At 34.3% G+C, this 15453-nt stretch overlaps 1 protein-coding gene across 6 annotated transcripts in view; it reads left to right on the top strand.

The window, feature by feature from the left end:
* The window catches only part of PDS5B (PDS5 cohesin associated factor B), a 103784-nt gene that overhangs the window by 50880 nt on the left and 37451 nt on the right, over positions 1-15453 (top strand). For all 6 annotated transcript variants that reach the window (XM_032678997.1, XM_032678999.1, XM_032679001.1 and 3 more), the window contains 10 exons: positions 367-461; positions 2549-2694; positions 3558-3709; positions 5457-5570; positions 7102-7183; positions 10386-10434; positions 11989-12128; positions 12203-12318; positions 13279-13384; positions 14981-15141. In XM_032678997.1, the coding sequence (XP_032534888.1) occupies positions 367-461; positions 2549-2694; positions 3558-3709; positions 5457-5570; positions 7102-7183; positions 10386-10434; positions 11989-12128; positions 12203-12318; positions 13279-13384; positions 14981-15141 (1161 nt within the window). The remainder of the gene's footprint in view (positions 1-366; positions 462-2548; positions 2695-3557; positions 3710-5456; positions 5571-7101; positions 7184-10385; positions 10435-11988; positions 12129-12202; positions 12319-13278; positions 13385-14980; positions 15142-15453) is intronic.

Genomic DNA, 15453 nt, shown 5'->3' with positions numbered 1-15453 from the left:
CTTTTAGTTGCTTATACATAGTTTATGGGTAATTATATGGAGCATTACAGAAAATAGTTAAAATGTATCGAACATCTTTCTAATGAATAGTTTTAATCTGACTAGGAGTTTTTCATTTGTACCAGGAGGGGATGCTTCTTTTCACGTTCAGAACATGAAATAATAAATGAGTACAAGAATTTTTTTCTTAAGCTGTAGAGAGTCTACTTAATGCTGTGAAATCAGAGATGTTTAATTTGTGTAACTGTGCATAGGAAGCATGAAAAATATTTTCAGAAATATTTGAGAATGTGTAGAAATGAACAAATGGCTTTGGTCAAAAGTAATATTTTTGTTCTTGTAATGCATTGTCTTGTTTCAAACCAGGTTTAATGATATCCATGTACCTATTCGTCTTGAATGTGTGAAATTTGCAAGTCACTGCCTTATGAACCATCCTGACCTGGCAAAAGACTTAACAGGTATCAGATTTATTATAACATTAGAATACTATTTTAAGTCTCCTGAAAAAGTCGAGAAGGTCGGTTGTAATCCTGTGTAACAGTCAGATGTGGAGGACCTAATTGATGTTGGAGTCATCAGTCACAGAGTCCCTACCTTCAGTGATGCTTCTCAGGCTGAGGGGATTATCCATAAAGAATGCCTTAACCAGAGAGATCACTCTCCTTCTCCTATAGTAGTTGCATTCCCAACTGTTGCTGAAATTAAGCACTATGGGATAATTTATTAATTAGGATGCAGAGCGGAGACTTCAGCTCGCAAAGCTGAAATGTGTAAGTCTTATACAACCACTGTCTAAAATGTGAAAGCAGTTGTGATAGCTGTGACCACAGCTTCAGTTTCACCTCCATCAGATCAAACACAGCCTGTAGTTCAAGACCTCTCTAGGAAGAAGGCAACTGGCATCGACTAAAGCATTTAGTATTTGTTGCTCCCAATGTCTTAATGGAAAAAAGTGTTAATTATTGAGAACTGGTTGATTTGGTTTGGAGACTGTATCTCCCCTGATCAATAAGCTCTTACTTGTAATTTTTTGGAGGCAATGTCTTTGTCCGTTTGGTCTAAGGAGCGAATTTAAAGGACCATGAGGTGCATGGGATTGCTTTCCTGCTTGCTGAGCATTTGTCAAGTTGGGCACAAATAGAAGCAGGCTAGAGTCATCCTATAGTTATGGTATTGTTAAGCCAGCAAACAAAAAAAAAGTGTTCTGGACCTTTCCTTAATGAAATGGTAAGATATTTCCTTTTTGATTATCAGAATTATGTTTTCAATTTTTTTTTTTTTTTTTTTTAGTATTGCAAAAAGACTTTGTGCCCCCTCTAATGGTATCCTCTGGGAAATGTAATTTTGCTTGCCCCTCCTCTCTCTCTCCCCACAACATTTTTAGAAGTCAAATTGTTGAAAAATTTCTATGACTCACTGGTGTTTGAGACGAGAATTGTTTTGTGTAATGGCAGTATTTTTCATTTGTTTTAGTTTGTGTTCCTGTAGAACGAAACTTAAAAAAAAAAAAGGTCTCATTTGGATTTAAAATTTCATGACCTCTGTAAGTGCGAAGCCTTATTTCTTGATGTGCTCTTTTGACACTTGGACTGGTTACCAGGAATGTTAATGTCCAGTATTTCAGATGAGACTTGAAAATTTTCACTGGTCATTAAACAGATTACTTCTTTCAGAGTAAACTTTGAATTGGCAAAGTTTCTTAACGTTCTCAGTGTTTCACTGATGTATGCAGCATACTGTGATCTTAATAACTTCTGTATGCATGTTTCTACCCGTGTCTGCCTCTAAATTAACTGAAAATACATACTTCTAAAAAGGTGCATGAACTTTGCCATCTTATTTGGCAGCTTTCTAAAATGGCAATAGGTAGCTAACTTGTTTGACATCTAAAAGCAGAAGTCTTAAAATGTCGATAGTATAAGACAAGTAGCAGTGGGACAAAGTAACCTAGAAAAAGTGGTTTAAGATTAATAAACTAGGATGTGTCTAAATAAGCATTGTAGTTTGGAGTATGTCACATGATTTGTCCCTGCTTACATGGCTCACACTGTGGAGTATTCCTGGAGCATGTGAACTAGATTCCTTGTGGATAATACAGAAGTTGTGATTAGGACTGCAACTAATGTGCTCCAGCAGCAAAAGGTGATGAAGTCTGCAGGAAAAGAATAGCCTTTAGCCTGATGTAAGACTTAAAATGTATATAGTGTGGTTATCAAGTTCTCAAGCACTGTTTGTTCTACTCTACAGATCCAATCCTGCTTGGCTGCTGTATACTGTATAGTCGCTACTGTATACATGATGTAATTACTATAGAAATAATAAAAATAAAAAATGTAGCCCCATAATTCTTACTTCATTAATGCCAAATTTGATATTCTAAGCAAATACAAAGTTTTACTGACATTCCAGTAAATCTTGGAGAAGACTATTGGTTTCTTACTGCTGGTGCTCCAAATGGAAGTAAATAATTTTTTCTCCTTCTGTCAGTACTGTATAGAGTGAGGAAAGTAGTTGCACTGAAATACTTACTCAATTTTTTTTACAGAATATCTGAAAGTAAGGTCACATGATCCTGAAGAGGCCATACGGCATGATGTTATTGTATCCATAGTTACTGCTGCTAAAAAAGATCTTTTGCTTGTCAATGATCACCTGCTAAATTTTGTCAGAGAACGAACATTGGACAAGCGGGTAAGACATAATTAGTATCAATAATGGCTGTGCATTATGTTTCTCAACTGTTCAGCTTTTAAAAAAGCAGTGCTTTTAAAAATTGGTGTACTAATTTTAAAATTACAAATGAAAACCAATATAATGTATAAAATTTTGAAGCAATCTATTTAGTGAGGCATCTTTTTCCCCTGACTAGAGTACTACCTTTTTTATTGTACTGTGTTTTTAGTTAAGATGGTAAATTTAAATAGACTGCAACACAACAATGTTGTTCCAGTTGTCTAGTTCTCCTTGTAAAACGTTCTAACATTTTTCTTAAGAAATTTTGCAAGCATGTTTCAAAATTTATTGTGGATTACTGAGGAAAAACGTTCCACCATCAGAGGTAGCTAGTTAACCTACTTTTAATTAGATCATTGGAAGACTGCAAATCAGTGTAATAGCTTTCAAATTTGAATATTATTTAAGTTTAGTTTAACTATGTTGCATTATGTAAAATTTCTGAGGTTTGCTACTTATGTTAAAGTGCAGTAAAAAAGTTTAATGACAAACTTTTAAAATTAAATATTAATTTTAAAATTAATATTTGATGATATGAGTTTCCTTGTTGCAGCCATAACACAAGGGTGTTGGCTTAAATTTGTAATAATTCTAAATTCAAGAGGCTTACTTACATGGTAGTTACTAATGTTGAAAGGTTAGCATAATAGATATGATACAATATGTGTTCTAATGAGGAACTGTTGCACTTAGAACCCAATTTAACTTCTTTGAGAATTAAATTATGTTATTTTGGTGTAGAATATGAAATACCTAAGAGGAAATTCTTCAGTCTTTTCAGTTTTGAACTACTAAACTGGGTATTATTTCTTTTTCTCAAGTGGAGAGTGAGGAAGGAAGCTATGATGGGACTTGCACAGATATACAAGAAATATTCATTACAGTCAGAAGCAGGAAAAGAAGCTGCAAAACAGATATCATGGATCAAAGATAAACTTCTGCATATATATTATCAGAACAGTATTGATGACCGGTAAGTCAGTTATGAGAGCTAGGTGATTAAGGGGATAAGAGTGATAGGGAACTTGTTATGAAGATTTGGTTTTCATTCATGCTTGAGTGCTGATGAGAAGGAGGAAATTATAATCTTGTATGTTTTGATTCAGTGCATAATCTTATATAACTGAAGCCAAATGTTGTCCAGTGTTGCTTTCTTCTACTTTATTATGTATTGTTTTATTTCTTACTTTAGGGCCAAAAGTGATTCTAAAGGGTCAGATAGGTTGAAATATTTTTAAAGTTTTAGCTGTACTTCACCACTGCTTCAATAAAGGAGATTGTTGTTTATATTTCAGTAGCTTGTTAATTTTTGTGTTTTAAATTCACTAAGTAAAATTGCTTTAATAATATTGCTTTAGATTTGCACATTGTTCCTGCCTTTTTTAAAGATAAGTCTACTATGTGTCATGGCAATGGTTAAAGCATCTCACTCTCGAGAGGGTTAGTTTTTCTGTACTATAGTAGCCGTGAGTTAGAGCCTTTTCCTGGATTTGTGGTGGAAGGAGTGCCTCTGACATACTAGCTATAGTTTTGTATATAGATGTTGTTATTGAAAAATAGGTGGTTGCACATGGGAAACTATTTTGGGAACTAGTGTGCTTTGTCTAATCAAGGCTGTCTTGTTGACTTTGGAAATGAACCTTTGGCCTTCACAGCATGTTGATATAAAAATGGCATTGAAAACCCATGCACATCTTTTCAAAAATCCAAAACCTCAAAGGTCATCCTCAAAATCAGCAATTTCATAGTACCATGGAAATGGACAGAACTGTCTGGATCTTCAGATCCAGTTTTACCCACTCACGTTTTCCTTTAATTTCAGGATCTTTTTAAACTAACTGGGTTTTGGTTTTTGATCACCTGCTCCAATTGTGCATGAGGAATTTTCTTCTCTTTTCTAGCCTAAACATAAATGATTTTTTTTTTTTTTTAGCCTGTTTGCTCTACTCTGTTAAAACTGACCTCCATATTGGACCTCAGTCTTGGACCTTCCTGGTATTTAGAAGAGCAACGTGGGCTTAGTTTTACTTTTGTTTTTTCTTCATAGTCTTTTCTGGATAACTGTCAGACCTAAACCTTTCTCTCCTGTTTCCAAATAAGGAACTTCAATTTATGCAGAAGCTTTTAATAATTCCCTTGTGGGTGTACCTGCATTTTTATTGAGGAAGCAAAAGAAAGGGCATAAACTGAGCCCTTGGGGAAGGGGCCAGGGAAGGGTGGAAGGAAGTCAGCTTCTTCTGTCTAGTATTTGAATGCTCCTTCTGGGCTTCATGATAACGTGTCATATAATCAACATGATATTTCTTTTTTATGTTTTTTTTTATTTTAGACCTGTTTATTTGAGTCAGTTTATGACTTTACCCCAATACTGAAGCATAGTAAAATTAAATGGTGACATCTTATTGGATTGATAATTAAGAGACATCTTTCTCCAAAATTGTTTGGTTTCTGTCTAAATTAATACGTCTGATTTTGATAACATCGTCTCTTAAATCTCTTACTGCTAACGTTAATATTGCATCTTCTGCAGTGATAAGTTTCTGTTTAATTTATGCTGAGTTATATTGGAAGTTAAATAACTTGACCTTTAGGTCTTTGAATAACCCCATCTTTATATGCAACAACTGATCTCTAGGTCTCAGAATTTTTCATTTAATGTTTCAACAATTCAAGGCTGTATTCTTCCTTCACAGCTAAAGTTTCCCAATCCTTTTTTTCAGGTTACTTGTTGAACGCATTTTTGCTCAGTACATGGTCCCTCACAACTTGGAAACAAATGAACGAATGAAATGTTTGTATTACCTTTATGCAACACTGGATTCAAATGCTGTGAAGTATGTGATGTTTTTTACCTCTTCAAAAATAATTTTTAATACAAATATTATTGTAAATTAGTTCAGAACTGTTATGAGTAGCCTAGGCCAGTGGCCAGAAGTAGTTAACGAACTATCAGAAAACAGAACATAGAAACAGTACCTATTTTTCAAGCGAGATTTAAAAAAAAAATACCCCAAACTTAATAGGGTGTTTTCTAACAAGGTGTGGGACATTTCAACCATGAACAGCTAAAGAAAGTAGTGTCTAAGATCTGGAAAGAAGCTTGAGTGCATGGCAGTCCTTTTATGTCGGAAAAAGAATAACATAGATGGGGTAGATCAGCCCTAGATCTTATGTGACAACTTCTCAGTTAATATACTACTTGTTGCAGCAGCTAGGAAGACTAAGAATGAGAAGGAATTACTTCTTTGTCTTCACTCCTTCAGGATGCATTTTACTTATGTGCTTTCTCCAGATTAAAATGGGTACATACACATGAATTTGACTGATAACTGTTATGCTGCTGTAGTGTTCACAATTGGGTTGATTTTAGATAGTTTTACTTTGTTTTTAATTTAGTAGTACTCAGTCACTTGAAAATCAAATACAGGGTTTTTTTCTCCTGAGATTAGAAAAGACTTTGTATATGCAAGAATGGCTTAAGAAACTCCAAAGCATTCAAATGGTAGAAAAACTGAATGTTTGATGTTTGAATCCCCTGCACTTCTTGTGTTGCCTGTCTAAGGATACAACAGCTTTTAACAAACTAAAATTAAGAATAGTATATTAAAAATAAAAAGTTAAAGTTCTAGTAATTTTTAGTGTAGGCTAAGTGTAAATGCAGAATGGATTCTTTTCAATACTTGTTATTTCAGGCAGCAAGTAACTTCTGAATTCTACAGTTTTCATATACAACAGTACTCATTTTAATGATATAGGTTGTTCAGTTAGTTAAATAGAACTTTTTACCTGTGGATTCTGTAGGGTTTTTAAATGCAGCTGTGGCCTTTTGTTTTTTTATTTATATGGCTTATTATTCATGGAAAGCGTGCTAATTTTGTATTTTGTTGAATATCTCTAGTGCATCTCTTACAAGCTTAATCATGTCCACTTTCCACAATTTACTTATCTAGTAGCTGCTGCCTGTCTGCAAGAAAAACATTGTTTTGATGATAAACATCCTAAATATCTGCTTTAACCTGCTTCTTGGAATGTTCTTAGAAGAGTGATTTCAGGCTTGGACAAATGAGTTCTTAATGGGCTGGGCATCAGTTGCTTCCTGCTTCCTACTTCTTTTAAAGGCAGTGTATTTGAGCATCTGAAATAGAACTTGTTTCAAAATGTCACTTTATTCCAGTTTAATATGACCAACTAAATTTTCCATATTGTCCTACTAGGAAACGTAGACTTTGCTCATACAACAGCGAAAAGTGATAAGTGCAGTTCTGAGTCTGAAGTTGAAAAGAATGTAAAGACGTGTTTTGGACAGTTGTGTTATTCACTGAATAGACAATTTTGACAACTCTTAATTTTTTAACTTTTTTTTAGAGCACTGAATGAAATGTGGAAATGTCAAAATCTGCTACGACATCAAGTAAAGGATTTAGTTGACCTAATAAAACAACCTAAAGTGAGTTCAAATTATCTTTATCCCCTGGTGAACATACAGTTTTAGTTAATATACTGGTTTTTAATTCCATTTGTTTTATTATCTCAAGCTTATTTTTAATAACAGATAGAAAATATTGTGAAAGCTAACTGATACTCCACTAGACTACGCTTGCTGTAGGAAATGTGTATACGTTTTGTTGGTAAAATTGAAGAGGAAAATGGATGTTAGAGAAATTTCTAAATTATTTTGCCAGTCATTTTAATACTAAAATATTTTCTCCCATGTTTAGTTACATCTTGCCAAGACCGTTCTGACTCTTAAAAGAGGGTATTATTTATTATAATCAAGTAATTAAGAAAAAGTACCTATATCCTCTTCACTTCTTATGTATGATTAGTAACTTTGAAGAAATTGGAGTATTTTTGTCCCAACAGATTGCTTTTTTTCTCTTCCCTCTTGGAAACTTTTTAAATATTGTATTGGAGATACCTGACTACAATTTGGTTTTTTGTTTACAAATTTGCTTGGAAGGGAAAAATGAGAAATTATTTTGCATTTAGGGTATTTTCATAAAGTAAATTTAGATTTACTTTAGTTATGTTATGTTCATACTCATGTTTGGGGTAGAGGAATTATAAGATGAAATTCTTGATATGGTTTGGAATATAAGTAAAACTTAATGCCAGAAGTTTAATCTGGTACTTTTTAAAGAGAAATAATATAAAGTGTTGCCATGCTCACATTTCTATGTGTCTCTGTGTGTGATTTTTATTTTCTATATAAGTATATAGTCATACCGTGGTGAATTTAATGAATTATCCATTTGCCAGAATTACCTGAATCAGGAAGAGTGGGTAACTGTGTGGTTGGATCATCTAATGTATCTGCTTAGAAATGCTAATGTATTGCCAACAGGGAGACTGCAGTGAAGTTCATAATTTTGACTTAGTGTATTTAAAACATGCTGTAATGTATTAAATTCTAAGTGCAGTAAATGCTAGTACAACAATAATTGATTGTATTTTGGTGATTGTATTGAAATGCTTTTCATGTACTATTTTTTTATTCTTTGGTGTAGTTTAAATACATTTATGCATTTAATACCTGAGTTAGTTTCTTAATATTTTCTGCATTTCAGTTGAAAGTGAAATTTCAACTTTTCCTTTTGTTTTCAGGGAGTTCTGGTGAAAGTTCTTTCTCAATTGTAAAATACCAGATATGGAATTAAACATGTAGGTTTTGATAAATGGCAACATAAGCATTGCGTTCAAGACTATGTATGCTGTTAACATGTTTGCATTTGTCCATCTGGATTTTATCCTACTTTTTGCTCTTAAATGCTGATTCTCTACACTTGAGTAACAAGACTGCATGGGAGAATTTAGGGGGCTTGTGATAGTCTGAGGTGCCACTGCAGGCAGCAGTTCTCCAGTTTTGAGTCAGGGAATTTGTCAATTAACATAAACTTTTAGTTATTTATTTTGGTAATGAGAAATAAAAGCAGACAAACACTTAGAGAAACAGCTTTTGACTCCCCTTCAGGCATCTCTCTTCCCACTTTGCGATCTCCAGGCCCCTCACCACTCACTATACTCCGTCCCTTTGAGATGGTAGCAGCACAGGAGATGTGGGTCAGGGCATTGTGGTCCACTTCCTTTTAATGCTACTTGTTTCTTACCCACTGCTTCAACATGGATTTCTCCACTGTCGCTTTAGAGTCATACTTTCTGCAGTGTCTCCTCTGTTTTTTCAGTGGCACTGTAGGTTCCTCTGTTTGAAATTTTGGTGTATATTGAGTTGGTTTGTTGGTTATACTGCTGGCTGGAAGTGACTTTGACTGGTACAGGGCAGTCCTGACTTCCTCACACATGGGTCACGGCAACAGCTGTCTGTTAGCCCAGAACATGCTCATTATGTCCAAAGCAGTTGCCTAGCTATTTTAACCATAACTCTTTATTTTTGTGGTGCTCCTTGTGTGGCTTTCTTGGGGGTCCCCCCAGTTGATAATTAATATGATTAAATCATTGTGTTTGAGATAAGACTGCATTTTCATAACCATAAACAGGAAGGGCATACAGTACACATAATAATCTTGAGACAAATATCCATTAGCCATGCAGAGCTATGAAAACTTTGTTTTCTTTCAGGAAATAAAACTGAAATTAACTAGTAACCTTTTAGAATATGGCTTGGTGTTACCATACGAGCTTTTTTGCTTCAGTCTAATTTCTCCATCATTACAGCTGAGTTGTTGATTCGTTCTTCTATGGATGTTGTCCCTGTGGCAGTTGTAGGCCTTGCGAGAGCTCTCAGAGATAAAGAGGAATAGAAGTAGCATACAGAAGTTATCACAATGAAACTTTGATTAGGTAGTAAGGAAAAAAAGAGTTTCAGTAAAGGTGGTCAAATATAGGAACAGGTAGCCCAGAGACATTATGAAATCTTTGTCCTTGTGAATACTTAAAATGCAACTAGATAAGGCCTGAAGCAAAACCTGATCTGAGTTGGCCCTATGTTGAGTAGGCAGTTCAACTAGGTGACCTACTGTTGTCACTACCAACCTACATTGTTCTGTAATTATAAATCTTTGAACTTCCTAGTCTGCTGTTTTTCTCATCTTTGAAAACCTTTTTGCTATTTAGTGAAACTCTGCAGGTGTTCTCCATTTTTCCTCTTCAGGATCTCCTGGGTCTAAGCACTATTGAGGAGACTGAAAACACGTTAAGAAACTTTTTATTACTGTTGATCATAATTTTCCTACCTGAGACAGAATAGACATCAAACTTACCTTTAAGACAATTTACTTTTCTGAAGAGCAAAAGCATAAATTGCAGCTCTTGTATACCATTGCTGAAGGAGAAAAGTTAAATAAAATGACAGCATTCTTTTGACATTATACACTCAGGCTTTAGGTGGAAAACAGTTACAGAAATAACCCTTTTGAGCTGTTCATAAGTTATATAGTAGATTGGAAGGTAAAAATATTTTACATAAGTATCTGTGAGACAGTGATACTGTAGGTATAATCTACGTTTTACTTCCTGTAACTGTCTAGCATTAAATTTGCAGGGGTGGTTTTGATTCCTGACACACTGATGTATTAGCAAAATGGGTGCTGACTTATTGATAATGCAATATGGAATCTTTCTCACTCGATCTTCAAGTGGAAATAAATAATGTAAAATGTTTACTTAATCCATTTTTCTTTTGTGACTTGCAGACAGATGCCAGCAGTAAAGCTATATTCTCAAAAGTGATGGTTATAACAAGTAAGTCAGTAAAAGTACTTACACTATCTAAAAATTACCATTGAACTATATTACTTTCTTGCTTCAAAAATCATTTGCTATAATCGTATAAAAAGAAGTTTTGCAGCAGATAAAAGTTAAAACAAATCATGATAAATGTGATGTAGCAATATGCTTTAAAGAATGAAGGCACCTCTAAGCAGAATTGCTTTCTTACTGTAAGAAGTCATCAGTCATGAAGCTTATCACATAACATTTTGGCTGCATCTGTTGTGGACAAAATCTAGATGATCTAATGTTAATGTCTATTTTAGCATTTATTATAGAATATATGTAATGTTAACTAAACTACTAAACTATGTACTAAGTTATTTGTCTTTTGAGGTGTTGGTTACATTCTAAATGTCACTGAGTGAATGCAAAAGACTTTGGATGTCAGTAGCAGGGTAGGCACTTTGGAAAATGAAGAACTTCTGTGTAAACTGAACTATCAACAAAGTAAAAACCCACCGACACCAAAGCAACACTTATTGTTCCCCCCAGCACGCTATGCCAATAGCATTAAAAACAGTATGGAGAAAAAAACTTGCTTTGCAATCCTGAAATTTTTGTTTATAAATCCACCTTTTCTTAAAAAATACCAGCTGTTCTGACAAAAAAGATACTATGTAAGACTGTACATTTTTAAAAAAAAGGTGGAGGAAAAACTGAACCTTGCTGCTTTGTTGACTGTGTTCCAAATCTTTTTTTGGTCAGCTTTTATTTTTTCTGATACTTTTAGTTCTAGATTGCATTAAAAAAATACAGCAAAACAAATTCACAGTAGAGCTTATTTTGAACTAACTATCCTGTAATCCTATCCCACATTCTGTGCCAGCTTTGCTTAACACTGAGTGTAGGAAAAACATGAAGCACGCTGAATAGTGGGCTGATCATTTGCCAATAAATTTTCTTCCTATAATATAAAATCTAAATATAAAATAAGTATGTAGTTTAAGACATGCATTTTAAAAGCTCTTTTTTGAATGTTTTAAGCTGTTGTAAGGCTTATGTTTAGTAAACAGGTAATTTAGCAAAAATACCCTTTTGATGTTTTTCATACTTGTCACATCAGGTGATCTATATACAGAATATATTTTGCTTTGGAGTGTAGGCTTTGCATTCTGAGGTCAATCTTTAACTGTTAACATTATTAACAAGAACAAAGAAACTTGCTGAAAAATGAGTGTGAAGGGCAAGGAAAGCAAATACTGAGGGGAAATTTATAGAAATTAGTGTCCTCATAGATATGTCTGCACATTTTGAAATATATTGTGATTTGTGATTTTTTTTTTTGTGGTTTTTCTTTTTGCTTGTTTGGTGTGTTGGGTTTTTGTTTGTTTGTTTTAGTTTGTTGCAATTTTTTCTTGTTTTCTTGTGTGGTTTGTTTGGGTTTTTTGGTGATTTCCTTCCCCTTCCTTTCTTGACTAATTTAAGCACACATAGAAGATTTCTTGGTATGACATTCCAAACTTTTGTAATTTACAATACTGATACTTATGAAAATAAATTGTGATTTATTTTGCTTATTTAAAGGAAACCTTCCTGATCCAGGGAAAGCTCAAGATTTCATGAAAAAATTCACACAAGTTCTAGAAGATGATGAAAAAATAAGAAGTCAGTTAGAAATGCTTGTTAGCCCTACATGTTCTTGCAAACAGGCTGAAGGATGTGTGGTAAGAACTTCTTTTACAAAGTGAATAATTTTGGAACAGAATTGATTAGAAATTTAATGGAAATTTTTTTTCAGAGGGAAATAACGAAGAAGTTGGGCAATCCAAAACAACCAACAAATCCTTTCCTGGAAATGATAAAGTTTCTTCTCGAGAGAATTGCTCCTGTACATATTGATACTGAATCCATCAGGTATTTTTGTGTGTGTTATTGACCGTAGATTACAGGGTCTGAAATCGGGGTTTCTTGCTTTTTCTTTGAGCACAAGCAGTAATGGATTGGTTGGGTGTTGTTTAAGGCTTGGTGACCTGCAGTATTTTCTTCTGTTTCATATTGATAGGGGATTTCATGTCCTCGTTCAGAATATAGCCACAGAAACAAATGAATTATCATTCAGAATAGTTGGAACAACCTGTCAGTTTAAAAGGATGTGTTGGTGACGGACAAAATGTGGTTTGTGACCAGCTGACTTGTTTTAAAAGAAATTTCTGTCCAGGCTATTCAGCTGAAGCATTCCACCCAGAATATTAGCTCATAGTGACATAAACAGTAATTTAACTGAGGAAGTAGATTATGGTGATGAGGCAGCAAAACTTTAAGGAAGAGTAAGACAGTGAAGTTACAGGAGGGGGGAAAATGTAATTGCTGAAGTTATTATTTAACAGCAGTATTTGAGATGAGCTTTACTGTCAAGAGGAAATATGCAGGAGATAGGTCTTTTAAATTTGTCATCAGCTCTTAGCACGACTGTTTAATGGTTATTTTTTTTTCCTCTTGGTTAGAGACTAGACATTGTAAACAGTTGTTTTCCATCAATTATTAAGAATCTGTAGCAGGTAATAACCTCACCGTAATTCTAACTTGAATTTGTTGCTTGTAATTCTCCAACTCTTATTTTGGTGATCCTTCCAGGGTAATTTGTATATAGTTCTTAATTCACAGTAGATAAATGTTTTTTAATTAAATGGTCATAAGTTTTGATTTAGATAGGAGATGAGGGCAAGCAGAATATGTATGTAGTTGACATATTTGTTTTAAAACATATTTGTTTAAATAAGTTCTTTTAATAAGATTATATCTTAAACTTATTAAAATAGTGATACATGGTGGAATTGCAGTAACTACAAGGTCATATTTTGTTTTCCTCTTCAGTGCCCTTATCAAGCAAGTAAACAAGTCCATAGATGGAACGGCTGATGATGAAGATGAGGGTGTACCTACTGATCAGGCAATCAGAGCAGGTCTTGAATTGCTAAAGGCAAGTATAGTCTTGGTGGTCAGTGAGCATGTGAAACTTTCTAAAAGAACTTTGTTAAAATAAATTTTTAATTATCAGTCATACTCTCTAGCCATAAACGTGTAGTGCCTACATGCAAGAATACTGGTTTGTCTTTTGTTCTCTGTGCTTATCTTATGTGACACATAAGTAAGATTATTTTGTAAATAATTTAGAAACTTTTCTGGAAGTCAATAGTAGTCATGTGGGAGACAGCAGCAGCTGAGTTTTCATTATTAGAATGTGAATTCAATTATTTGTAAAGATAGTTATACTACTTCTTGTACCACTGTACTTGTATATCAGTATAATACTGTGGTTCCTCAGAGTTCTTCATAAATTGACTCAATTAACATAGCAAACCCCATCAAGTAATCCAGCTGTGGGTTGACTTCAGAGGCCTGAAAATCTAAAGGACTACCATACTGAAGTTTTCAGAGTATTTTAGATCAACTAAGGACTGAGTAGATTCATCTGAGAGTGTGTGGCTCTTTAGCCAGATGTGCACATATAGATAAAAGTGCAAAAAGCCAGTAACACAACAATGGATCTGAGTAAGAATGAACCATGTTGTGAAGGACTGTATGTTTGAATGAAGGCTTTCAAGTCAGTACTTACATACTCATATAAACTGGCATGACACACTTAAGACTGCACTGAAGAAAGTTGTCTGTACATCATGACAATAATCTAGAAAGGAGAAATATGGGAGTCTGGCAAAGAGAATGGCATGCAATGAAGTGGGGAGGAAAGTAATTAGGGTAAAATAGAAAACTGTGTGAAGAAGTTCCTAGATTTTGAGGATCGTTTCTCTGCCATGGGTCAGAATATTATGTGGAAAGAGACTAATAATCAACAGCCACTTTGAGAAGGCAAAATTTCAGGGAGAAACAAATGAGGATTTTTTTATTTTATTTCATTTTTTTTAACATGGGAGGACTGTCATACTTGAAAACAATCAAGTCCAAGAATCTGAAGGAGAGGTACAGGATCTGCTAAGCTGCTTTGGAAAGCTTGAGGGACTAGAGACCCTACTGGGTATGTCTGTGTTGCTATTTTAGAGGTAGGAATTTCACTTCAGAGCACAATCAATTTTTCCACTTAAAAAACAAGCATGAAGTCTGGGAGCACACAAGCTGGATTCCTTTCAGAGGAACAAAATTATGAGATGGGCTTCAGAAGCACATGTTGTGTTGCAGTGGCTAAAGTGGATTTAGTCCGTCGAGAAATACTCTGAAGTAAAACTCATGAAACATGGATATTACTTCCTCAGCATCAGTTGTGTTTCTTTAAAGACCTCCTTCTGCTGTAACCCAATACTTGCTAATGTAGATGTAGCCACTGAGAAGTACATGTTCCCAATAATAGAAGAAATTGAGACTGGAGAAATAAATTAATGAGATCATGTATAAAGACAGAGAAGTTTAAAGAAGTCAGACAAAGAGAATCATGCATCATGGGACAAAACCAGGCAGATCATTGTAAATGTTCCAGTATGGCAGTGGAAGATGATGCTTGATGAAATGTCCTAATGTAAGCGGACCTTTAATTAACATGACTTTCATCATATTTTGGCAGGTGCTTTCGTTTACGCACCCGATCTCCTTTCATTCAGCTGAAACTTTTGAATCTCTCCTTGCTTGCTTGAAAATGGATGATGAAAAAGTGGCAGAAGCTGCATTACAAATTTTCAAAAATACAGGAAGTAAAATTGAAGAAGACTTTCCTCACATACGATCGTAAGTTGTATATCTTCCTCTGAGTAGTGTTCTTTACTGTAGAGGATTTTGGAAGGTCTCTTCCTTTTACTTGTAGCGTTATCCTGCATTCCTGTGGAAGAAAGTATTTCTCTTCAGGTAAAGCAGGAAAGAGATTTTGAATGACTGTAAAATCTAGTGCTTTTTGAAGAATGGAAGTGAAATTAATATATCCAAAGTAGTGACAGCTGATATGTCAGTGATACTGCTATAATTTATATTGTTGTCCTTCAGAATTAGTTGTTTTTTCCTGAATTATATATATATATGACAGTGTAAAAACATTCTTTACAA

Source organism: Chiroxiphia lanceolata, chromosome 2 (genome assembly GCF_009829145.1).
Source record: "Chiroxiphia lanceolata isolate bChiLan1 chromosome 2, bChiLan1.pri, whole genome shotgun sequence".
NCBI lineage: Eukaryota > Metazoa > Chordata > Aves > Passeriformes > Pipridae > Chiroxiphia > Chiroxiphia lanceolata.
This window is presented reverse-complemented; position numbering and strand designations above follow the sequence as displayed.